Below are 16073 nucleotides of genomic sequence, written 5' to 3'. Positions count from 1 at the left end.
AGAGAAGACGCTGGATTACAATTGCAAATTTAGAATTGAACTGTCCTGAAGTTGAGCCTAAAGGTGTAGAAACGTCCCGATGTTGATCCCAATTTATAACATGTCCCTGCATGCAGAATCCATTGTTGACGGCCTCTGAAAAATTTAGCAAGATTTGAGCTACAGCAGCACGCCATTGAGCCTTGAACCGACGGGGTGGTGGAGCACTATTGTTCAGTCATTCTGTGTCCCCATGTGTTGAGTGAGTGCTATTATTTATTGGCACCATGCACACAAACACTTTTTTTCTTTTTTGCATTGTAATGAATGTGTGTCTTCACCTTGTTTGACACAGACTGGAATAAAGGCTGCTTTCATTATAGATCACTTGCTTTCTTTGGCTCGGTGCATGTTTAAACTAAATTGATGGAGCGGAGCTTTGAGAGCCTCTGCTGAGTCCAAATACAAAACCGCCATTGACCTACTTTCTCGTCACAGAAGCTTTGGCTCTTAGTGCCGAATGGACTCGGCATCAGTACTGACTGGCCTGTGCTACTGAGCTCAGATCACAGTGCAGTCGAATGCCTTTCTATCATGATGTCTTAACTCAATCAGTGCCAGGTAAAGTCGGGTTAACTCGCCAACCGTTCAGTGCCAGACCCGAGTATAGTCGGGTTTTCATTGTTATTTCTTTTATTCGATATTTCCATTCATTACAGGCACACGGACCTCTGGGTTAACATGGGGAATCATCCTGAGAATGCCAAAGTGCAATACCGGCCGCATCCACCCAGGTGGCAGTATTGAGCAACATTATATCTTGGCCTGTGCGTCGATCAAAAGTCTCCGGTCGGATTTTTATTTGTCGGGCAAGGGGAGCGGTTGTCCCGATCGGATTGAGAAGCGTGAAATGCTCCCGGTGCATGATGTGTGGTGGATTATGTTGGCGACACGATCAACACCAATACTGGGACTCGCGATCAGATAATTGGAATATTCTTTTTGGGGTACATCCTAGTGAAGGTATGGCCTATTATGGTATCAATCCTGCTGTGATCCAACCATGACTTCACTTCGATCACAAGATATGTGTGTAACGTTACTCCACAACGTGTGATGTGTGTTGGTGACGATCAAAGCATCAAAAAACTACCCCCCCCGCCCTTTCATGCATTCATGATGAAACATATGACCGTTAATAAAGATGTGATTTCGAAATAGTAGCGTGTACAGGCGAGAAACGGCAACGTTTTTAGTGAATTGCACGTATTGCTGCATAGCGTCTGTAGTTTCCAAAACTCGTTGATGCCATAAGCTTCGGACGTTCTCAAACTTTGAATCTCCCTTTCCACATCCACGCACAAGAAAGCCACCGACCACAACGTACTATTAAAATTAACTATTTAATGTCCAATTCGGGTTACACTTTCAAGTTTCCTAATTATATATAGAGCGAGATTAACTACGTTTATCCAGGGAAAGAGAGAGCGAATGGTCTAAAAACTGTCTGGCTCCACTCTCTCATCACTCGGCCTGACCGCCGGTACAATCTGCGTTACTGACTTTCTAAACTAATTCTGTCACTATGCCGCACCTGACAGTAATCCATGATATCACTGTTATCATGTCAAACTAAAAGTCCCTCGGCCTATCAGCCAAATACCACGTAAAAAACTAACTAACAAAGAAATCATTCTTACCAATAAACATGAATTGTCTTAACATTTTAACTTCTGTACTCTAAATAATATCTATCTATTTATCCATCTATTTAAACACCATGAAATACATGTCCAAAATACTTTTCTATTAACTGAAATTACTCTTAATTACCAGACTAGGCATTTAGGCACCTACAGCATCGTTTTCTGGGATTAGACAGGATTACTCTAAAACTATACTCATATTCACCACGGTATAAAACGGGAATGTATGGATGAAAAAATTATTTCTTTAACACATATTGAACGATAGATAGTTTATGTCAAATGGGCCATAGTATTGTATCCATAGCTGTAATATAGAATAATAGTTATAGCCCTGCAAACACCACCACGTATTCCTATATTTTAGAGCGTCGGCGTGGTAAGTACAAACGATGCTCAACTGTGTGGCGCTGATTGAGTTAATAATAATAATAATAATAAACTTTATTTGTATAGCACCTTTCATACAGGGGATTACAGTTCAAAGGGCTTTACATCAGTAAGAAATTTGACAAAATCAATGTAAAACAAGCAGCAAGAGTAAAGCATAAAGTGGGATAAAAGAATGCAAATCAACATCATATAGATAGATAGTTAGATAGATTTATTGTCACAGCTTTTAGAATGTATATACATTCCGAAAACGTGAGATTCTTGTTTTCCTTGGCTCCTCAACCGTAGTAGTGTGCACATACATTAAATAAATTATATACATAAGATATCAGAACCTACGTAACCTTCCAATAGACTTCTTGAATTTCTGTAATCTGTTACAAAACATGATAAAGGTCATAGTATGCACCCAGCGAATAGTGAGGTCTTGGCCAGCCTGAACCATAAACAGGATATTATTAACTTATTTTTACTTACTTTTTACTGAGTCATTCATGTTTTCGTGGTCCACTCGAGAATACACATGAGGTGACACGAAGGCCAGAGAATTCAATTAAATTCAAACCTTTATTTATTCTCAAAGGACAATTGAGGTCACCCTCATTTTCAATGTTGTCGAGATTTACAGACATTTCAATGCATAAATGTTTCTTTACAATATAATAATAATGATAACTTATCTACTTTCACACATGGACCGCAGCCCAAAGTGCCCCACAGCAAGTAGCATAAAATGAACATAGGCATAAAATCTGCATACAGTCGACAGAATAAAAACAGTGATAGTGATTTGAGATAAGGAGGTAATTTCCTGTTAATGGCCTTAAGGATAAATAAATACCAGTGTTGATTTCGCCTATCTGCCAGAGAACCAACCCACTTTCTCATATAAGATGCAGTGGTGTGTATCATATCTGTCACCAGTGATAAATCTAAGCAGAATGATAAGCAGAATCTAGTGGTTTAAGAGTCAAAGGGGCAGCATTTCTATAAATCACATGATCTCCATAATCCAAGACGGATAGAAAGACTGCTTCGATAACCCTCTTTCTACACATCATTGGGAAACTAGATCTATTCCTGTACAGGAAACCAATTTTTTGCCTCAATTTACTGGCAAGGTTGTTTATATGATATTTAAACAAATATTTATCATCAAGCCAGATTCCAAGATATTTATATTCAGTTTCCCTTTCTATATCAGACCCATTTCTAGTCTATATAAGTAAACTGTTTTGATAAATATTTCTGGCCCGGGAGAACACCATGAATTTAGTTTTGCTTGCATTCAATACAAGATAAGCTTATCTTGCAGAGCATTAAATGCTGCTGCATGTTGTAGGTTGTCAGTAGCTAATTGTACAGAATCCGCGGTACAGTAGATAATTGTGTCATCCGCATATAAATGGATTTGATAGCCCTTCAAGGACAGAATAATATCATTAATATAAATAGTAAATAAAATGGGGCCTAGGATCGATCCTTGTGGAACACCTTTTGTAATGGGCAAAAATTCTGACTGGGTTTTGCCCACTTTCACACATTGATAAATAGTTCTGGAACCAACCGCAAACAATCTCATTAAAACCAATACTATACAGTTTATTCAACAAACTTTATTTTCGTTTATTCACAACTGTTTATTTTTGTCCAATGCAGAAACAATATCATTTATAACTAAAGTGGTGGCTGAGGACGATAACTGACTGAGGACGATAACTGACTACAAAGTCAGCGCCCCCTCAATGGGGAGCGACGACGCCTCTCTCGCGGACAAACTCAACTCTTTCTACGCTCGGTTTGGGGCAGACAGTGGCGCCGCTAGCTCAACGGCTAGTGACGTCACTGGCGCGCCGGCTGTTGTGGAGGGGGGGGGGGGGGCAACCGCGGGGGGGCGGGGACGCTCTCTCATTGTCGGTACACAGTGTGAGAAGAGCATTTATGCAGGTGAACACCAGAAAAGCTGCTGGCCCAGATGGAATAACAGGTCGCATACTTAAGTCCTGTGCTAACCAGCTAGCCCCTGTGTTCACCGCCATATTTAATCGATCCCTGGCGGAGTCAGTGGTCCCTGCCTGCTTCAAGATGTCTACCATCATCCCTGTACCAAAGAAACCCTCCCCAACAGGTCTCAATGACTACAGACTGGTGGCACTCACCTCTGTGGCCATGAAATGTTTCGAGAGGCTGGTCAAGGATCACATTTGTGCCTCCCTCCCCAGTGATATGGACCCTATGCAATTTGCATACAGGCCAAACAGGTCCACTGATGATGCGGTCTCCCAAGTACTGCACAGCACCCTCTCTCACCTGGACCGCCAGAAAGGGGGCTATGTGAGACTGTTGTTCATTGACTACAGCTCAGCGTTCAACACCATAGTCCCCACCAGACTGGTGGACAAGCTGATCAAGCTGGGTCTGAGCTTCGCTCTGAGCGCCTGGATACTGGACTTTCTGAGCGAAAGGCCCCAGGCAGTCAGGGTGGGGGGACAGACCTCCAACACCATCACCCTGCTGTACTCACTATACACACACGACTGTGTGGCCAAGTTCAGCTCCAACTCCATAGTGAAGTTTGCGGACGACACAGTGGTGGTGGGGCTGATCTCGGACAACGACGAGAAGGCCTACCGGGAGGAGGTTGAGGTACTGGAACACTGGTGCCAGGACAACAGCCTGCTCCTGAACATTGGTAAAACCAAGGAGCTGATCGTGGATTTTAGGAGGAGACTGCAGGAGACACACACACCACTGAGGATAAACGGGGCTACCGTGGACAGGGTGAGCAGCTTCAAGTACCTGGGGGTCCACATCTCAGAGGACCTGACATGGACAACACACATAGACTCAGTCGTAAAAAAGGCGAAGCAGCGCCTCTACCACCTGAGACAGTTAAGGAAGTTCAGAGTATCTGGGAAGATACTCCAGTCCTTCTACTCCGGAGCTGTAGAGAGCATCTTGACTGGAAACATCACTGCCTGGTATGGCAACAGCACGGCACAGGACAAGAAGGCCCTACAGAGAGTGGTGCGCTCAGCCGAGCGTACCACGGGTATTGCACTACCAACCCTGCAGGTCCTATACAACAAGAGGTGCAAATCCAGAGCCTGCAGGATAATGAAAGACCCTCACCACCCCAACAACAGCCTGTTCATGCTGCTGCGGTCAGGCAGACGCCTGCGAACACCAGTAACTAGGACAGAGAGACTTCGGCTCAGCTTCTTCCCCCAGGCCATCAGAGCCTTGAACACTGAACTCTCCACGCACAAGAACACATGAGCACACACACAACACAACATAGTACACGCTCACACACTAGCAGCCACTTTAACATGAGCACACACACACTCATGCTGCACACGCTCACACGTAAGGTCACTTTACAGAAGGAAAGGTCACTTTAAGAGTAGTATAGTAGAGCTTAAGATTGTATAATATAGCATTGTATAGCGGTGTACATAAAGACCCAGTGCCTCATCCGTAGCTAACAGTGTATTGCACTATCACAGGACCTAGCATGTCCTACCATGCTCTGTAAATAACTCATGTACAGATACCGATATGCCCTACTTTGTTCACTTGTTTATTACACAATGTTGTTCTATTGGTTGGATTCTTATTATATATTACTATTGTATTATGCACATCGTTGCGGGCGGGACCCCCTGCATTTCACTGTATACCTGTATGCTGTGACAAATAAAACTCTTGTATCTTGTATCTTGAGATTGTACTATAGTTGGCTCTGAAACCAGATTGATGGGGGCTTAGAACAGAGTGATTCAGGGGTGTCATTTTGGTATGGCAAGGTATGGCACTCGCCATACCTTGGCAAATAAAAATGTAAAAGAAAAAAATTTATTACAATTTTTTATGTTGATTTATAATTTGAATGTCAACATTATGAACAAAGCTTCGAACTATTCGGTACAGCCCTAGCATGTTTTGATATTGTCAATTATCTCACTTTTACTAGGTGACTTTTACTGTGACTAACTGAAATATGCCCAAAAAAAAGGAAAATGGACATAGGGACGTTTTTTAATCAAAGGGCAGCAGAGACAAGTGATACAGGGACACAGGTAAGGTCTGGCTTAGTGATTATAATAGTGCAGTTCAGCATTCAGTAACCCATACTTTTTGTGAATGTGTTTTTGATACTACATTCTGTTGAACACACACCTCAAAACCGTACCTAAGGAAAATTGGCTCAATTGCAAGAAAAGTAATAGACAGTTATGATATTACATTCTGCATAATTCGTATGCAAAATATTGTGGTTCCCTGCTTTAGTCTGTTGACACATTTCTATACTAAAAATGCTTGTGTAGTCCTGTGTCATACCTAAATGTCATATAACTGAATTGTATAGAAACAACTCACCAAAAGTGAATTGCACAACTGATTTGACCCAAAAAAAATCCACCAAGAAATGTATATTAATAACGTCTATGGTTATTTCAATCCCAGATAACAGTTGAACACTGGAGGATCTGGATCAGAGAGAGGTCCTGAGATACAAAATTCTAGTTTGGTCTGTCCACTTCCAATTTAATCCTGGAACGGTTAATTTAAAGTGTGAAAGCAGCTGATAATTGGGTGTGTGTTTTAATTATTTATCTTACCTCTGTGAGGTGTGTTTCACCCCCCCCCCCCCCTCCCCCACCCCCATCCTCGCCATACCCTGCCTTTTACTGAAATGACGCCACTGGAGTGATTAGAGAGAAATGTTTTGAGTTGGTTATTCACTAGTAATTCCAGAATTTTAGCTAAGCAGGACAACTTGGAAATTGCATAATTGTTCAAGTCAGTTTTGTCTCCACCTTTATGCAAAGGAGAGACATGGGCCGTTTTCCAAATACTGGGAACTATGCCTGTTGATATAGAGATAAAAAAAAGATAGGTTATTTTCTCTGTGATTACAGGAGCAGCTAATTTAAGAAAGTAAGGGTCCAAGTTTTCCTCCCCAGTCGACTTGCTGGTATCAATAGACACCAACATATTAAAAACTGCATTATGAGTAATAGGCTTAAAGAGAAATGTGGTGGTAGGCCCTTCATTTTTCTCATAGCAGTCACCAGGAGGAGGCCCTTCACAGTCATGCTCACAGTCTACTTCATTAAACAAATGTCCAGCTTGGGCAAAATGGTTATTGAAGGCTAAGCAAATCTCTTTACCTTCAGTTATCTAATAGTCATTGTACAATGGCATGCAAATATCTTGATTCTGATTGGCTGAAACAGTCAAGTTAGCCGTTGTTATTTCGTATAACACACTCCACATGACCCCAGATCCCTCCCACAACCGAATAAAAAAAAAATCTGAATGAGTCTGAATGAGTCTGCCATAGATAGACAAATGGAAGTATGAATATATTTTGAACGAATCCTGCAAAAAAGATACAGTCAACTGGAATATGTTAGTTTGTTACACATATGTTGGATTATGTAATTGGTTTGTCATGACCCATTGTGAAACAAAAGAAAAATCGCGGACTGGCCGTTGATTTGTATATATTTTTCTTTTGTCAGACCATTGGATATACTATTGGATCTACTTTCTCTGTGGATGGTTTTGTGAATAAATCTCCATTATTCTTCAATTACTGTGTTTATTGTATAGCAATAAGGTTGGGTGAATCCGGCCATTGTATAAAAGCATTACATCACTTGACGTTGTGTGTTATACTCATTAGATCACGCCTAGTGGGGTCTAACAACCCTCCGCTGCGCGTCGTGCCTAACAACCACCCCTAGGCGTGATCTAATGAGTATAACACACTCCTGCACGTGATGTAATGCTTGATTATATTTTACATCTGTAGGCAGGAAAATGGTAGCCTTGGTTTTATTTGAATTTACTTCTTTCCAGAATTTTGTTGGGTCAGAGTATGAACTTGGGATTCATCCTAAATAATACCTTGATTTAGCATTTTTGACAGATGATGTACATTTGTTTCTAATCTGTCTAAAAGATAGCCAATGGGATGGATCCCCAGAGCGTCTGGCTAGTGTCCAGGCTCTATTCCTTTCTTTGAATAGCAATGATAGCTCAGGTGTAAACCAAGGAGTTGACCTATCCTTCACTCTGAGTTTCTTAAGTGGTGCGTGTTTATTAATGATTGGTAGGAGAGTTCTAATGAAGTCTAAGGCCAATTCTATATCCAGAATTTCAGAAGTATATGAGATTTCACTATTGAGTAGATCAAATAGGAAAGCTTGATCACTGAACTGTTTTAGATTTCTTTTTATAATATTGTGTGATTTTGTTTACTTTAGCTTAGTATTCCTGATGCAGGCTGTTGGGCAATAGTCACTGATTCCTAAATCAAAAACTCCACTAGCAATGATACTGTCTAATCTATTGGAGAAATCTTAATACATTTAAATAGATTTTGAGTGATTTTTGGGGTTTGGCCTAGTTGGTTCTGTAAACAATTGGGTTAGGTTTAAGTTTTCACTAACCTCCTTGAGATACCCAGAATTACTACCCAGCCAATCTAAATTAAAGTCACCCATTATGTGCATTTCAGTATCAGGATACAGAGCTAAAACATTTGCTATTTTATCAACATTTTATCGTCTATATGAAATCAGATGATTTGTATCTTCTTCTACCTGTAATGTTTCCTCCGCCCGGTCAGGACGGCAGCGGGGCCCTGAGGAGGAGTGGCTCCCTGGGGAAGATCCGGGACGTTCTGCGGCGCAGCAGTGAGATGCTGGTCAGGAGGCTGCAGGTCAACAGCCCACCAGAGCAGCGCAACCCCCAGTGAGACTCACACACTCATGTCAATGTCACTCTGTGTTTCTATACTTGTGAGGACTATTAACCCATTCCCCAGCCCATTACCCAGGTACCTCAACCTTAACCTAACCCTAAGTCAAACCCTAACTCACCCTAACATGGCTTAGGGAGTTATATCTTCCTATCTTTGTGGGGAAGAGAGCACACACACACACACACACACACACACACACACACACACACACACTACAGAGAAGCCTGTCTATCTCAGATGTTATCAATCTTTTGGCTCCTAGTTGATGCAGCATGAGGTATGCTCTTATTACAAACAGACACACTACTCCATAGTACATGGGATGTGCACAGATACGGGCTATTGTTGCCCGAGCAACAGCCGGTTTACTCTGATTGGCTGAGTCCCCCCTCTGGAGAGCCTTTTTTTCTTTCTTTTTTTACAAGCAGCTCCGCTGTAAATAAGTGAAATGCCCAAAATGTTGCAGTGTTCCTTTAAATTATTACCCATTTTCCTGGGGACCCCCCTCAAGGACCCCGAACCCCACGTTGAGAGCCATTGCCTTAATCAATCCGTTCTGGGTCTATAAACCCCAATCTGGATGGACACTACTGTCTTTGAAGATAACAGCGTCTGACCCCCCTTCCTGCTCTCCTCCTCGCAGTATGAAACGTGCTGCTTCCCTCGGCTATTTAAACAAGACCAGCAATGACGAGGAGTCTTTACAGGTGAGACACTCAACTAATGCTTTTTGTTTCATTTATTATTTTACTTTATAATTTTTTTCTTTTCACAGCAAATTATCGTTATACAGTGTATATATATATATATATTAGAGGTGGGCATAGATGAATTTTTTTAATCTAGATTAATCTATCTGCAATCCTGGAGTTAATCTAGATTAAAATGGCTCATTTGAAGTCTGCCGAAGCCATTCAAAATATGTGTGTTCTACCCAAATAATGACCAGAAGTAAGTCCTTACTTTTTCTTTCCTCCTTACGTTTCTCAGGCCAGGTGGCCCATTACACCATGAGCCCATCTCCCGTTTCCAAAATGCATTACAGACTGTTTGAAAAAGCTGTTTTGCTATGATAATTGGTAATGAAATATCAAAATAATGTTCAATAAGATGTACTTGTGTTTAATAAATTGTTTTATTCAGAACACAAATAATGTTACCAGTACAGTCACTCAGTAGCTATGTGACATGGCTTGACTCAATCAGTCCAATCTCTACTTCTCCTTCTTCCACCAGTCACTCAGGCAGACCAGCTTGTTCACATTGGCTGGTCACAAACTAGCTCTCTTCTTCTGTACAATATAGCCTGATAAAGAGAACAGTCTCTTGCATGGGACAGTTGAGGCATTATACCATAGACAGCAGTGTGGTCTGACCACCACTTCAGTGGACACTGATCCAAGCTGGCACTTGGCTCTACCTTGTACCTCTCCACAGCATTGCGTACTGGTGTGTCGTCATCCGACTCCGACTCTGATCCCATCAGTAGAAGGGCTGTTTTCTTTTTAGCTTGTAACGTATAGCTTAATTTAGTTGGCAGCAGCTAACGTTACTTAAAAAGGTTTTTAACCGTGACGGGCATATAGTAATGGCGAGGATATGAAGCATGTTAAAGACGCATTTATTGGACGCGTTGCTCGCGGAGTTTACATAGAACAGCGTGACTCCCAAGAGGAGTTATCACAGGCTGTAGAACGCAGGGTTGAAGAGCTGCTTCTTAAACTAAAGTGTGGGTACTGCTCAGCCCCTCCCTGCAGCTGGAGCGTTATGTGACTGTAGCCGCGTTTTGAATACGTCATCACAACAACACGTTAGGTCCAACTTTGAGAATAGATTAACGGCGGTAATGTTTTTATCGAGTCCGCCGTTAACTTAGCCCGGTAACGGCGTTAACGGCCCGGCCTTAATATATATATATTGTGACGAGCCTGGTGGTGTTCAGACTCGTCACGGTTAAAAAACAAACATTCAATTGTCCACACAAGTGCAATATCAATCAATAAGCATATTTATTGATTACAGGCAGAATATAGTCCGATGGGCAAAAATAGAATGGTCGTAATACAGTCCGATGGTCAAAACACAAAAACAGGCTCTTGTACAAAAAAAGGATTGTTCAATACAATTCAATTCAAGAGTAGTCGTCCGGTCCAGGGTCAGTACACAAGGGGGTTTCTCAGCCAGTCTAGGGTCCAGGACACAATGAACACCTTCTCGCCTTCACCTCTCCTCTCACTACCTCTCACCTTACAATACTCTGTTAACAACAATCTCTTTCTACACATACTCAGCTCCAACCTCACCTCCTCTCAACTCAACTCTATCTGTCCTAGTGTATTATAGTGTGTGTGTCTGGTGCGTGTGGGATGTGTAGTACCTCCCATCCTTCACATATCCATGAGACGGGGTGATATCTGCCACATATCCCCCCCCCCCTTAGCTCCGAGCTTCTCGGGCGGACCACGTACCGAGCGCTTCTCTCCTGGACAACGCATCCGCGTTCCCGTGTGCTGCGCCAGACCTGTGGATGACGGAGAAAACAAAAGGCTGTAAGGACAGGAACCAGCGGGTGACCTATAGCGTTGGTGTCTTTGTTATGTGATAGCCAAACGAGGGGTGCATGGTCCGTGACTAGGGTGAAGCGCCGTCCCAACAGATAATACTTTAACTCCTCGAGGGCCCATTTTATCGCCAGGCACTCCTTCTCGATCGTGGAGTAATTATTCTCCCGGGGTAGTAGCTTGCGACTGATAAATATCACTGGGTGTTCCTCACCTTCTCTTAGTTGTGATAGGACGGCACGCACCCCAGTCTCCGATGCATCCGTTTGTACCAGCAGAGGCTGGCTGAAATCGGGGGTCACCAGCACTGGTTCCGAACACAGTTTGTCCTTCAGCTGCTGAAAGGCCTTCTCCATCTCCTCGGTCCACAGGACCTGTTCTGGCAATTTGTTCTTCGTTAGGTCGGTCAGGGGTGCTGCTAGGGCAGAGAAGTTTGGTACAAAATGTCAGTGATAGCTGGCTAGGCCTATGAAGGTTCATACCTGCTGTTTGGTTTGGGGGCGGGGCCAGCTCTGGATGGCCTCGACCTTGCCTGCTTGGGGTCTGATACACCCCCTCCCGATGTTGTACCCCAAGTAGTCAGCATCATGTAGGCCCAAGTGACATTTCTTTGGGTTAGCGGTTAGCCCCACCCCTCTCAAAGCTTGTAGAACAGCCGTGACCTGTCGTAGATGTGTTCCCCACTCCTCGCCGTGAATGATGATGTCAGCCTCTGAAAAGTGGCGGGAGCGCCGTGTAGACCAAAGGGGAGAACAACATAGTGGAATAACCCATCTGGGGTGGCAAACGCTGTTTTCTCCCTATCTTCTGGAACTAGGGGAACTTGCCAGTAGCCTTTAGTGAGGTCTAATGTGGTAATGAACCTCGCCTTTCCTAGCCGTTCAATAAGTTCATCCACTCTGGGCATAGGGTAGGCGTCGAATTTGGAGATGACATTCAACTGTCGGAAATCATTACAGAACCTTGGGGTTCCGTCTGGCTTAGGGACTAGTACGATGGGGCTACACCATCCACTATTGGACTCCACTATTACTCCCGCCTGTAACATGTCCTGCACTTCTTTTCTCAGTGCTTCTCTTCTGGCCTCCGGGAGGCGGTAGGGACGCAGTTTCACCTTCCTCCCTATGACAGTAGGGATGTGGTGGTGTATTACCTCGGTTCTCCCTGGTTCCGTGGAGAACACATCCCGATGGCGTTCCACCAGCTCCCTTAGGTCGTTCTTCTGGGGAACGCTGAGTTGGTCTCCCATGGGAACTTCAAGCGGTTGGCTCCGGACTGGTATCTGTGGTGGGGTGAAAGAGTACAGAGCCTCCCCAGGCTACCCATTTTTTAAATTGATATGGTATATCTTCACCGGCGGACGCCAACCTGGCTGTCGCACTCTATAATTCACCGGACCCACTTTTTCCATAATTTCATAGGGTCCGTGCCACTTGGCTAGAAATTTACACTCTGAGGTACTGGGAACCAACACTGACTGAAATTATTGGGGTTGAGTGCCCCGGTTATAGACCCTGGCTTGGGCCTGCTGCGCTTTGGTCATGTGGTCCCTCACCAGGGGCCACAAGGTGGCCATCCGCTCCTGTATCTTCTCCACATGATCCACCAAACTCCTGTGCGGTGACGGCTGGTCTTCCCAGGCCTCCTTGGCTATATCCAGCATCCCTCTAGGCCTTCTCCCATACAAAAGTTTGAATGGGGAGAAACCTGTGGAGGCCTGGGGAACTTCCCTGATGGAAAACATCAAGTACGGGAGGAGCTGGTCCCAGTTCCTCCCATCGGCTTCCATAACTTTTTTAAGCATGCTCTTTAGGGTGCGGTTAAACCGCTCAACTAACCCATCTATTTGGGGATGATACACTGACGTGCGCAGATCTGTGATTTTCAATAATCCCGCCAAATCCTTCATTCTTTTTTTACATGAATGGAGTGCCTTGGTCTGTAAAGATTTCGTCCAGGATTCCCACTCTAGTGATAAGAAACATGAGCTCCCGGGCTATACCTTCTGAGGCCATGGTGCGGAGTGGGATGGCCTTGGGGTACCGGGTGGCATAGTCCATGATCACCAGGATGTATTGATGGCCCCTGGCACTGCGGGGTAGGGGTCCCACAAGGTCCATCCCAATCCGGCTAAAGGGAACAGAGATGATAGGCAGGGATATCAAGGGGTTACGCACAGTCGGTCGTGGAGCTACCATCTGACATTCGGGGCAGGAGTGACAATAATCCTCCACCGCTCTTTTCACCCCCGGCCAGGAAAATAAGATAAGAATAAGAATATATACAGTATATAGTAACAAGAAAATGTTAAATAAATTAAAATGAAAAGGAAGCACGGTGCAGTCCATTTGCAAGAATTTTTTTTTAATAATAAAATAAGTCTTCCTTTGTCTTGGTCACATGACCGGGCACTACAGGTTTGGAGGAGTTTGGTATGGACTTCTCCCACTGCATTTCTGAGAAATAGATCCAACACTTTGAGGTTTCTATTCACAGGTGGTGCAGCTGCAGATGTTTCTGTGTTGTCACTGGTGATAGTTCTGCATGTTATTTTGCAGTGGTGGAAGAAGTACACAGTTCCTTTACTTAAGTAAAAGTAGAAATACTCAGATAAATGAGTACTCTGGTAAAAGTAAAAGTCCTCCATTCAAATTCTACTTAATTAAAAGTAGAGAAGTATTTGCTATTGAATGTACTTGAGTATCGGCACATGTGGCGGCACGGTGGTGTAGTGGTTAACACTGTCGCCTCACAGCTAGAAGGTTCTGGGTTCGATTCCCGCTTGGGGACCAGGTTGCCGTATTGCCAGTTACCCAGGTGGGGTATCTCCCGGGCCTTTCTGTGTGGAGTTTGCACGTTCTCCCCGTGCTCGCAAGGGTTGCCCCTCCCGATAAGATAAACCCAATGGAAAAACATGCACAACAGATCGCTAACGCTGTCGCGTCCCTGACGAAGACAGACAGGAGCACTTGGATTGGTCCCCGGGCGCGGCGCACGCGGCAGCCCTTGTCTGCTCCCGGCTGCCCTTGGGAGGAAGGATGCCGGGATTCTTCTTCTTGAGTATCTAAAGTAAAAGTACACATTCTACATGACGTTTGTGTATCCATTGCCTCTATAGGTTGTGTTAAAGTGGTATGTGGTCCAGTTATGCTGCTGTGTGTTTGTTTGTTTGTTTGTTTGTTTGTTTGTTTGTTTGTTTTCTCTCTCACCATATCTTGAAAAGTAATGTCCGGATTGCCATGGAATTTCCTGAGCACAACCCATTGATTTTGGTGACCCCATGACCTTTCCTCTAGAGCCACCATCAGGCCAAACATTCTGTTTTGACATGAGCATATCTCCTGACCCGTTAATCATACAGTCACAAGATTCTGACCTTTAGTCTGGGTGTTGTGGGGTGTCCTGGCCTGTTAAGTGGCCTGCATGCCAAAAACCTTTTTCCCCAGGCCAGTGCAGTGTTGTAGTACTGGAGTCCAGGACTAGTTTTTCATGATTCTGACTTGGACTCGAGCATTGACTGCATTCGGACTCGGAAGGTGCAGACGAGGACTCAGACTTGTTAATTGATAAATACAATAAAAAAAATATCTTAATAGGCCCTAATAATTTGGCATACGATATTTATGGCTATATTAATACCGTAACATTATTTAATTTTATGCAAGGACTCAATCTTGGATTCAACTAGGGTAATGGGGCCTCGACTCTGACTCTTCTTTGGTGACTCGGACTCGAACACTGGGGACTCAAGACTTGACTCGGACTCGAGATTTAGTGACTCTACTACAACACTGGGCCACTGTTTTTAGTTGCGATGGCGGCGTTAGCGGAGATGAGTTGGCAGACCTCCCAGCAGGACCATACCGGCTATTGGGCCGGTGGCCTGACCTGCTAAATGCAGAAAAAAGGTTTTGTTTTTGGAAGTGCCTTGAATGCAAGTCTGAGACGAGGCAGCCAGCCAGGCATGCAGTGCTCGGCTCTACAGGTTAATTGGCAGCATTGTGCCTATAGCTAAGCTGTAAGCTGTCGAACCCATCGCCGCACTAATCCGTTTCAAGGTCCTCGACCTGGCATATCGCGCAGGCGCGGTGCAGGGAACGGCTCCCTCCTGCTTCCGGTCAATGGTCTGACTACACACCCTCAAGACCCCTCTGCTCTACATCCTCTGGCCGCCTCAGACCCACTCCTGTCCGAGCTCCTGGAGGGTCATCAAGGAGAAGCCGCCTATTCTTGGTCCTCGCTCCACAATGGTGGAACGAACTTCCCACCACAGTCAGGACAGCTGAAACACGACCAATCTTTCGCCATAGACTAAAAACACACTTCAATCAATATCTGAAATGAAAAAAAATAACACAAACCTTCTTACTGTCTTATACTATGATGCACTCTTCCTACTATACTAATATCTTTACTACTATGCACTAAATACTGCAGCACCCATGTTTCAGCACTGTTTGATGAACATTGTTACTCAGCTGTAAGAGTTGTACCCTTCCTGCTGACTTGTCGTACAGAACCTGTAAGTCTCTTTGGTTAAAGGCATTCAGCTAAATTACTAAATGTAAATGTAAGCTGTTATGTTCCTTTGTTTTAGTTTTTTTCACACACTTACTGTACTTTGACACCTGTACACTTCATTCAACACCCTGCACC

At 44.0% G+C, this 16073-nt stretch overlaps 1 protein-coding gene across 1 annotated transcript in view; it reads left to right on the top strand.

Moving 5' to 3' along the window:
• klc4 (kinesin light chain 4) overlaps window positions 1-16073 on the top strand; it is a 135055-nt gene that overhangs the window by 117234 nt on the left and 1748 nt on the right. Inside the window, exons 14-15 of the mRNA XM_084318955.1 lie at window positions 8722-8846; window positions 9500-9563. Coding sequence (XP_084175081.1) covers window positions 8722-8846; window positions 9500-9563 — 189 coding nt within the window. The remainder of the gene's footprint in view (window positions 1-8721; window positions 8847-9499; window positions 9564-16073) is intronic.

The sequence above is a fragment of the Notolepis coatsorum genome, assembly GCF_963971535.1.
Source record: "Notolepis coatsorum genome assembly, chromosome: 7".
Taxonomy (NCBI): Eukaryota; Metazoa; Chordata; class Actinopteri; order Aulopiformes; family Paralepididae; genus Notolepis; species Notolepis coatsorum.
This window is presented reverse-complemented; position numbering and strand designations above follow the sequence as displayed.